General features: G+C 38.7%; 1 protein-coding gene across 1 annotated transcript; it reads left to right on the top strand.

The window, feature by feature from the left end:
- Positions 1 to 1543: 1543 nt before the first annotated feature.
- Positions 1544 to 3883, top strand: LOC127627189 (SCAN domain-containing protein 3-like). Its single transcript, XM_052103467.1, has 2 exons — positions 1544 to 2549; positions 3017 to 3883. The coding sequence occupies exons 1-2, from the start codon at positions 1557 to 1559 to the stop codon at positions 3881 to 3883; spliced, it is 1860 nt and encodes a 619-aa protein (XP_051959427.1). The 5' UTR covers positions 1544 to 1556.
- Positions 3884 to 11219: the final 7336 nt, after the last annotated feature.

An 11219-nucleotide genomic window follows, 5' to 3' on the forward strand; every position in this document is an offset into this window, starting at 1 on the left:
TGGTGTCTGTTCAGTCAGGGATTTTTAAATATTTTAAATAATTTCCTTTAATGTCGTGAAATACCAGGTCAAATATGAGCTGTCCTGTTTTAAATGTCATGTCAACTACACATTTGAACAAATTATTAACAAGTTCAAACCATAAGAATGAAGCAGAATTACATGTATAACAATGAAATGCTTGTATCATGAAAGAGTGCCAATTGACAGGTCCAATTTTCCTTCGTGAGTTTTGAAAAACGAACTTGTACATTTACAAAAAAAAACACCTCACGAGCATTTTCAGTCCGAGCATAGTAGGATGGTGTAGACCAGGGATACTCAATTTTGGAAATCCAGGAGGCCAGAAAGCAGGATCTCTTTAGCTTCGTGGGCCGTCTTTTTTTAATTAACATTTTTAAGCAAAGAAAAACAAAACATATATACAATGAATCAACATTAATTCCCACTACTTCCCCTCCCCAATCAAGAACCCCACCCGACCCCAAATGAACATCCCAGTGGTCTTACATGAGTACACACATATACAGAGATTAATTAAATTTATAAATATAAAATAATAAAAAAATAAAAATAAATTTTATATATATATATATATATATATATATATATATATATATATATATATATATATATATATATATATATTTTATTTTTTTTATTATTTTATATTTATAAATTTAATATATATATATATATATATATATATATATATATATATATATATATATATATATATATACACACACACACACACCTACACATATAATAAACATACAACTCTAAACTATACACCTCTCCACAGACTCTCTCTAAGAGCCCCCCAAAAACATCAAATATCTACCCCATTTCCCATTAAAAGAATCCCATATCCCCAGCCTTCTACACATAACCTCTTCAAAGGCTGCCACCCTTCCCATCTCCTCACACCACTTCCAAATTGAGGGTGTTCCCACAGACTTCCAACTCCTTAAAACTGCCTGCCTATCATCGTACTGGTGAGGACCCAATCTTTTTTGTATTTGTCACCTACGTTGATGACCACCCCATCACCCAAGACACAGCGTCTGGGGCAAAACGAAATCCGAATGACCCACATGTCACACACAAAACTCTGTACCTTCAACCAAAATTTCTGAATCTCCGTGCACCACCAAAAAACATGGGCCATGTCTCCATCTTCCAATTGGCAATGCCAGAAGGTCAGTGTGTCTTTAAAACCAAGCCTATACAGCAGTACTTCTCAAAGTCCGGACTCCGGTCCGGATCCGGACCCGGAGGGAATTCAATCCGGACCGGCCTGCTTTTCGTATTTCAAGAGCACTAATTGTGTGTAATGGATTAAAAGTGTGGATTTCTACTTTGATAAACGCATGTTAAAATCATTTGTAAAATCACATGTCTTTTGTGAGATGGTCCGAAATTAAAGCGAAGGCGAGATATTTAAAGTTTTCCTCCGTGATTTAGTTGCCATGACATCCAGTGAGCGTTGATTTTTGACGTAATTGTTCGACACTTCAAGTTCACCGCAGTAAGCGTTTGAATGGGTGTGGAGGATGGCATCGTCCAAGAAAAGAAAAGTTGACGGAGAAAACAGAATTTTTAAAGATGATTGGACCGAGAGGTATGCGTTCATTTTGCCCCAATCCAGCACGAAGCCATTCTGTTTAATTTGTAATGAGACCGTTGGAGTTGTGAAGAGTGGAAATGTCAAACGACATTACGAAACAAAACACAAACATTTTGAACAGCAATATCCACAAAATACAGAGGTAAAGACAGCAAAACTACGACAGCTAAAGTCATCATATGAATCAACAAATAAGTTGCTTGTGAGAGCTGTGACACAGCAAGAGAGAGCTACAGAAGCATCTTTCCGAGTGGCCTGGGTACTTGGCAAAAACAAGAAGCCGTTCTCTGATGCAGAGATAGTTAAGGAGTGTTTAGTGGAGATAGCAGATGCTTTGTTTGAGGGAAAGGAGAGACAGGAGATGTCAGATAAATTAAAGAAAATCCCACTGTCCAATGACACTTCAACCAGGAGGACAGAGATACTTGCCCATGACTTAATTAATCAGTTAACTGATGATATCAAAGATGCACCCTGCCTTTCACTTGCGGTGGATGAGTCAACAGACTGCACAGACCAAGCCCAGCTATGTGTGTTTGTCAGATACTTCAGCAAGGCAAAGGGGACATTCTGTGAAGACTTACTGGGCCTTACTCCACTCTGTCACACTAGAGGAGAGGACATCTATGAAGCTATCATGCAGATGCTTAATGAACGGGGAATTGATGTCAAGAATATTGTGTCCATCACTACTGATGGTGCTCCAGCCATGATAGGGAAGGAGAAGGGAGCTGTTCAACGTCTGAAAGAGGAGCACTCCGACCTGCTGACATACCACTGTATTATACACCAGTCCGTGCTGTGTGCTAGCCTTGGAAAAGAATATTCAGACGTCATGGAAACTATTATGAAGCTTGTGAACTACCTGAGAGCATCCTCTGCCCTTCAGCACCGTCTTCTGCGGGCATTCCTGACTGAGGTGAGAATTATTTTGACTTTTTCTACTGTGTTTTTGTGTGTGTGGTTCAATAGGGGATTATTAAGTGATGATCACACACATACACACACATACACACACACACACACACACACACACACACACACACATTGCTTCAGAGCCAAAGCATTTAAATCTTTAACACTTTTTATCAATGGGAAACTAAGGCATAATTAATGCAGGAAATGCTGAATATGTCCCCACTGATTGATATTAAGTCAACCCTTATTTCACAAATGTTTTTTTATTTATATAATCATTTTTAATTGTGAATAAAATGTAGGAGATAATGTAATTATATGCATTTGGAAGTATTAAAGGTTGTCATCAAAATCTACATACAACAGACTTACAGAATTTACAAAGGTGTTTGTGTTCACAAAGATCATGTATTTTTCTTGTATTATTGATTAAAAAATTTATTATTTTTCTTTTTTTTCTTTTATCAGGTAAATGCTGCTTATGACGACTTACTCCTCCATAACAATGTTAGGTGGCTGAGTAAGGGAAGAGTCTTGGAAAGGTTTTGGGCCATCAGGAAAGATTTGGAGATGTTTTTGTCCCAGCAGAAGAATGTCAAAGCCAGGCATTACTTGGATTTTTTGAGGGATGATGACAGCATGGAGCTTGTGGCCTTTTTATTGGACATAACATCTCATCTAAATGAACTGAATCTGAAGCTCCAGGGCCAAGGCAACACAGTGTGTGATCTGATGGCAGCCGTACGCTCCTTTGAAAGCCGGCTGGAGATCTTTAAGGGTGACATCACAGGGCCACATATCCACTTTCCAACTTTTCTCCAGCAGACTAATGGCAATCACCATCGTCACCATCTTTCCTTTTTGGAGAAGCTAGCTGAAAATTTCAGGATGCGCTTTGAGGGGTTCAATGTAGGCAGACAAGTGCTGCTCTGCATTCCATCTCCATTCCTGGTCAAGAATGTTGAGGAGTTTTCAAAAGAAACCAAGGGCATCTTCCCATGGGCAAGCATGGCATCTCTGCAGACTGAACTCATTGACTTACAGGAAAATGTGACTTTGCAGGAAGTGTACTGTGACACTGTTACATTTTGGACTAAAATGGTCACAGCTGAAAATTTCCCCAATCTGCAGAAAGTAGCCATCTGTGTTCTTACCATGTTTGGGTCGACCTATCGGTGTGAGTCTGCATTCTCAGCAATGAATGCTGTAAAGAACTCATACCGCAGCAGCTTGACTAATGAACATTTAGGCCAGTGTCTCCGTCTGGCAACCACACCTTTTGTGCCACGGTTTCGGCAGCTGATGGGAGACAGACAGTGCCATTTCTCACATTAGACTGTTCAGTATTTTGCACCATGTTACTTTGGGCCTACCTCTTGTTGTGTTTTGTTAAGAATTTTTTTGGAAATTTTTCAAAAACACCTTATTTTTGAAATGAAATGAATGTTGATTTTTTTTTATGCATGTTTATTAAAAATAAGTTTTGTAATAACCAATAGTTCCGGACCTTTGACATTGATGAAAATCAGATTTGGACCTTTGAATGTAGACTTTGAGAACCCCTGCTATACAGTCTAAAGGGGGTCCAATAGAACCACGTCCAAATACGAGATAACGGGGTGTAACTTGGCTTCGCCGGTTAGTTTGATTGAAAGGCTTTGCAATGGTGAAATGGGGCAAGAACTTCCTGTTCAATACAAAAACAGGGAGGGGCTCTCTCAGGTGGAAGTGACCAATGAGCTAAATGTCTGAGACCGAATGCATAATAATAAAACAAAATCTTGGGTAGGCCTAGCCCACCTTTGTCAATCGGCCTATGTGACTTATTAAAATGTAATCTAGGACTTACCATTCCAAATGAAGGACTTCGCTATACTATGAAATTGCTGGAAGTAAGAGAGGGGGACATCTATAGGGAGAGATTGTAACAGGTAGTTACATTTTGGAAAACAATTCATTTTAATAACATTGGGAAGGTTAATCATAGATAACTGTAATGAAGCACACCTGCCCACATCGCTTAAAAACCTTTTTATTAAGGGGTCAAAATTAATGCTAAATCAGTCATATTTGCTGGGAATAAAATACCCCAATACTTAATGCCCTGTTTGGGGAACTTAAATGCGCCCGACTGTAAAGCCATTATCTGGCAGTACGCTGTCAGTCAAAGCTTCTGATTTAGACCAATTAACTCTGTATCCTGAGAAAATGAATTCATAATTCTGTGGAGGCAAGGCATAGATCTAGAAGGGTCAGAAATGAATAATAAAATATAATCTGTGTAAACAGAAGTTTATGTGCCACACCTCCCACCATCACCCCTTTAATATCATCCTCCTTTCTCATCTCGGCTGCAGATGGTTCCAGGGAAAGACAGAACAATAATGGGGAAAGAGGTCAACCATGCCGGGTGCCGCTATCCAGAGTAATCTAAAATTAATCAATTTGTTTGTACCGCCACTACCATGTGTCTATAAAGTAACTTAATCCATCCAATAAACATATTCCCAAACCCGTACATTTCAAAAATCTTAAAAAGATAATCCCATTCTACTATATTAAATGCCTTTTCAGTGTCAAGTGAGATGGCAGCGACCAGAGTCTGATCATTCGCCACTGACCACATGATATTGATGAAACGCCTAATGTTATCAGAAGAGCTATGGTCCCGAAAAAACTACACCTGATCAATATGTATAAGAGATGTCAAATTATTCGGTTAGCTAGAATTTTTGACAATATTTTAACATATATCTGGAAATTGGATGTTAACTCTTACACTCGCTTGGCTCTTTGTTTTTTTAAGAATCAGACTGATCCGGGCCAGTTGTGTAGCTTAAAACCTCTAAACTCACCAGGGCATGATCTGAGACTAAGAGGTTTCCAATTGAGCAATCAACAACAGATGAAATGAGAGATTTAAATATAAAAAAAAATGTTCTAGAATAAATCTTATGGACTGATGAAAAAATGTATAGTCCCTACCAGATGGGTTCAAAAGTCTCGACATTTCTGTGAGACCAAGATTTTTACACATCCTGTGAAGTGTCACTGTTGCTCTAGGGGGCTTACACACATTTGCTACACAATGATCAAGGACTGAGTCAATATTATATCATGAGGGGTGCCAGCGGCTTGTAACATCCCTTCAAGATCTATAAAAAAAGCCCTGATCATCAACGTTAGGTGCGTAAATATTAACCAAAATCAACATTTGCCCCTGAATTTCTGCTAAAACTATAATGACTCTTCCTAATTTATATTTAATCTGTTTGAGAGATTTGAATTGTAGATGTTTACTTATCAGTGTAATGACTCCACTGCTCTTACTTGAGAAAACATGTGCACCTCATATTTTCCCAAATCTTTCTGCTTCCTGCGGGGAAAGATGTGTTTCTTGAAGAAACACTATATCATATTTCTTACATTTAAGATAAGAAATAACCTTCCTTCTTTTTATGGGGTGACCCAACCCATTCACATTCCACGTGGAGAGAGATAATCCATTCATTTTAACATTTGACATGTTATAAATAATAGATTGTGTGTCAAAAATAAAATGATACAAACCACATTCCCCATTAGTGCAACAATCAAACCCTGCACCAAACAAACAAAAAAAGAAAAATGTGCGTATTAACCCCGCGCACAACAGTACCAACCGGCATCCATCCCTCTAAACTCAAACAGTCCATGTATGCCTACAAGTGTCCCCGAGACAACTTTGCAATCGGATTGTCGGATTGCTCAAGTCCGGTGCTTCTTTACATATTTTGTGAGACAGAATTACATAACAGAAAATAATCTATAAAACAAACTCCAGTCAATAGGTAAAATAAACACAAAGAATGTGTAGATTCATTCACAAAGCAATATAGAAGGTGTGTTGCTCTACAAAACAAGCTCCAGCCGCTAGTGGAAGCAGCACAAAATCCATTCGGTTTCCTCGGACAGTCAAAGAATGTTCAGTGAGCCAGCTGTTCATGAGTGCAGCAGATGACTTAATCCATTCAATGTCCTGCAAAAAATACTCCACAAAACAAACTCCAGCCCCTAGGGAGAACCAGCACAAAAAGAAACAAAACAGGTGCACTGCTTCATCAGACAGTAAATTGAATGTTCAACGAGACAAGCTCTCTTGGGATTAATGTGTGAAACACACCATAACTTCCTCAGTCCATTGATTTTATGAAAGACATCGCTTGTTATGGGCATGTAAATATTTTTTGGCCATCCTTATTGTCTATTCTCAATTTGTCTGGAAACATCAGTGCAAAAGCGATCCTCCATCGATGCAAAAGTTTCTTGAAGGAGTGTTACTACACAAAACAAACTCTAGCCGCTAGTCGGAGCCAATACAAAAATAAACGAAATGGCGCCCAACTTCCTCAGGCAGTCAAGTGTATGTTCAGTGTGTCAAGCTCACTTGGGGGCCGCGTAAGAAACACAAAATAGGTTACTCCACCCCATTGTCTCTATGAAAGACAATTGTAACCCACACAAGGTTACTGGAGTGCAATTCTCTACTCCGCCAGAGGGTGGCACGAATTTTCTAGCAACACTCGCTTCTCCTTTCTTCCAGTGGAGTCATTGCGAGAAAGCATCAAGGACTGGTTAGCTGTGAGAGAGTGAGTTGAGCCACATGACTCTGTGAGCTCCTCAAGATACCTCCAGTAAGGATGTTCTTTTAAAAACCAATCAGAGTTGTGACCCTAATTCTTGCTGTTGGATACCATATAGACACAGATTCAGATTGTTTTATGTTGTTGAAGATGCTTATAAAAGATTGCGAATCGCACTAGCCACTTGCTAATCGCTAGCATTTAAATGTGAATCGGTTTTGATTTTAGCTCTGCTGCTATGAGTATTTATATCCTTTACAATTGGTTATATTTGATTTAACATTTGAATGGAGATAAGTTGTTTGGATTTAAACAGAAATGAGACAATAGTAACTAATGCATCCTGTACTGTATGCATAGATTGTTTTTTAGAGAGAGAGAGATCATCTGTACCTGACCCTGGCGGTCAGTGGCGAGCCAAACCCAGAAGTCGACAGTGAACGGACCAAGAGCCTGGTGTGGCCAGCCGTGGCATCTTTGGAGCCATCATTATCCTGTTCCTTTTCATTTGAGATACAGATAAGATCACACGTAAACCTAGCCGGGTAGTGAGAAGAACATACATTCTTCATGAAACACACACACACACACACACACACACACACACACACCCACCCACACCCACACCCACACACACACACACACCAAGAACTTTCATGGACTGAAAAGGAAGCAACTTTAATTTCTTTAACTCTGTTTGGAGTTATTTATTTTGGGTCCCTTTATTGTGGGACTCAGGAAGCCGGCTTAGGTAGGCAGAGAATGTAAATAACTGTTTTATAATTTTGTATAATATATTTCTCAAACTTGTTTACTGTGTTGTCTGTTCTCTGCTGACCGTTTACTACTTCAGGCTCTGTAGTCGTACCTAGAGTTTCTGATATTAGCCCAGTTTTAATTAATAGCTAATCAAATTAGTTATCAGTTGCACTTACCTAGAATCACAATGCTTGCTGTGGGCATGTAAATATTTTGTGGTCATCCTTAGTATCTATTTTCAGTTTGGCCGGAAACAACAGTGCAAAAGCGATTTTCCGTTGATGTAAGAGATTCTTGCATTCTTTGAATGTATCATGTTTCTCTCGTCGAATTCGCAAAGTCTGGGAAAAAGAAAATGCTGAGGTTTTTTCAAAGAAAGCCTTCCTTTAATCCTTGCCTCATGTAATACAAGATCTTTATCAGATGATCTCATAAATTTGGCCAGAATTGATCACCCTCAGCGGATCTGTGAGCCGGGACTCTGTGAGCTTGCTCGATTTCCAGCTTATGGCCTGTTATGTTGAGCTGTCAGGATATAGGCAAGGAGGCAGAGGTAAGTGAATCCAAACACAGCTTTATTCAAAGTGGCAAGAGTGCTAGGTGAGTATTTAGTGAGTTCAAGTGCAGATACGGTGATCACTCGGTGTAGGACGGGCAACAGGTAAGCACACCCACTTCCGGAATGTAGATACCAAGTAGTCACAGTTCATTGATACTAGTCTTCTCTCTTACGGATGCAGTCACTAGCAAGCAGATTCGGAGGACTCACTGGAGGATTGGAAGAATACAGGATCACTGACGATAGGCAATTCGAACAGGAGTCCTGGAGACAACAGAACGAGGACACAGAGGTTAGAGATTTGCAGAAGAGTATACGTTACGTCTTAGCAACCAGGGTGCATCAGAGGCTCAGAAGACAACGGTGAAAGGTCTGTTCCTGTTGGAGGCTTGACGCTGAACTGGGGTTATGGTGAGTGTTTTATAGTGCTTGTTGATGAGGCTGCTAATGGTGAACAGGTGTGTGTGATTAGTAATCCGGAGAGAGTGATCGTTGTGTGGGGGGTGGAATCAAGCTTGGTTGATCTCTGACACGAGCAGACTCGGGAAGAGCTCGTCTAGGAATTTCACTATATCTCTGCCTTCCTCATGCTCAGAAATATATAAAAAACAACAACACTGGAGTTTCATATTTGAAATCCCTCTCACTTTCTCTCAGGCCCGTAATCACAATATACACTGAGAGGGATGTTTGGGAACCACTACAGTACAGTACAGGCTTAGCAGTAAATTAATTTATTTTGTGACATTTTGTAAAGTCAGCATTGATTTATGGATTTTCTATCTTTCAGTCTGTTTTCTGAACCATGTTGGTGTTTACTGTAGGCCAAGACGTTTTGGGACAAGAATATCATATTTATTTGATATTTAATTTCATTGGGACGGCCGAGGCTGTATGGCTTGTGTGTGTAGTTTTGTGGTGTTTTGTCTGACCTTGTCTGTTCTCTGTTTCTATCTCTAATTGCTCTCAGGTGTGTTCCTCGCCTATATAAGATGGAAGTTCCCTGATTGGAGGGTGCTAGAAGATGATTGGTCATGAGCTGTGCCATCTTGTTCTCTGTTTTTCGGGTGTGTTGACTTTTCTCCCGGGTTCTCCACTTCAGTTGGAGTGGGGAACTTGTGGTTATCGAAGTTAAAACTCCGGAGTTATGTTGTCTTTTTACAGAGCTGTCAATAAATGTGCCTATTTTTGCTACTCTAGTCTCCCCGCATCTTTTTGTTACATTCTATTTTTTAATTTATAACAATAATAAATCTAATTATATAATATTAGAAAAGACTTTAAGTGTAACCCTTGTGAGTTTTGCCAAACATTTATACATATCCTGCTGAGTGTGCTGATGTACGGTGGTGCAATACTGCAACGTAGTTATAATTTTTTTACTCGTAAAAACAATCTTTTCTCATAATAACGAAATTACGTTTTATGGTAATAACAATGTTTCTCGGGATAGGAAAGTTTGGGGCCCCCTGCTGGAGCTGCTGCCCCTATGACCCGACTTCGGATAAGCAGTTGAAGATGGATGGATGGTAATAACAACAATAAGTTATGACCAGTGTTGTGTGTAATGCATTACTAAGAAATTAGAGCTACACTATGTAACTTTTTTTTGTTAAAAAATAACAAAATGTTATTAATGAGAGAGTGCAACAAAAATACACTTTGAAAACCTATAATAATCATTTATGTTTTAGAGCTGTCTGGATGGATTTCGCAGGAAATTGCATACTTGCATCATTCGGCCATGCGTGATGACGTAATATCCGTACACAGGAATAATAAGATCCGCCTACTATACAGCGCAAGTGGGAGTAGCTGAGGCTGAATGTTTGTCACAATGAACAAGAAAAATTTAACATGGATCATTCAAAATGGCAAACCTCCAGGAAATCATGTCTGTGTGTGTAGTGAAATACAATAATTACACTGTAATCGGTGCAGAACATTCACTTGCTAGCACACGTGTGTATTTTCTTTATAACAGCAATCATTTATATAAATAAATCCTTTAGTCCTAGGCTTGCAAGGACATGTGAGTCTTGAAATGATGTTGACCAGCGGTTGGTAACAATGACAATATATAAAGTAGTTACTACCGTGGTCTATTTGGCCAGAATATCCTGCAGTTTTAAAAACTTTACAAAGTTTGGCCTTTTCAGACTACCATTCATTATGTCTAATATTAACGAACGTTGCCTAATTTATGTGATGTCATTGATTTCAAAATATCAATTGTTCCAATAAGTCAAAACAACAGCATAAGATATGACACTTACCTGCTCAGATTATATGTTTTTGGATATCTGTCTTTTCCTTTGTTTCGTTATTTATTTGTCTATTTGCTCTGATAAGATGTCCTGTATTCATCTGTGAAAGGAGCAGAGCCGAAGCATGACCAAAACAATGTCCTTCTGCAAGACCCTTGCAGTTTTCATTTTTAACCACTAGAGGGCCAAAAGTTACATAGTGTAGCTTTAATTACTGTCAATTACTTTTTCATTAAAAAATGTAAAGTGATTATTCTTAATTTTTTTGTAATATAATTACAGTTACTTCTGATGTAATTGTGTTAAATACTTAATAGAATATAGAACAATTCCATATAAAACAATAGTGAATTTAAAATCGAAATGTAATGTCTAACGTTAAAATATGTTTTCTAATTTAACGCTGCCCCTTAAATTCTTTGGCCAGTTCATGAAAAATTTATTTGATTTTATATGATTGATTT

Source organism: Xyrauchen texanus, chromosome 33, assembly GCF_025860055.1.
Source record: "Xyrauchen texanus isolate HMW12.3.18 chromosome 33, RBS_HiC_50CHRs, whole genome shotgun sequence".
NCBI classification, from domain to species: domain Eukaryota; kingdom Metazoa; phylum Chordata; class Actinopteri; order Cypriniformes; family Catostomidae; genus Xyrauchen; species Xyrauchen texanus.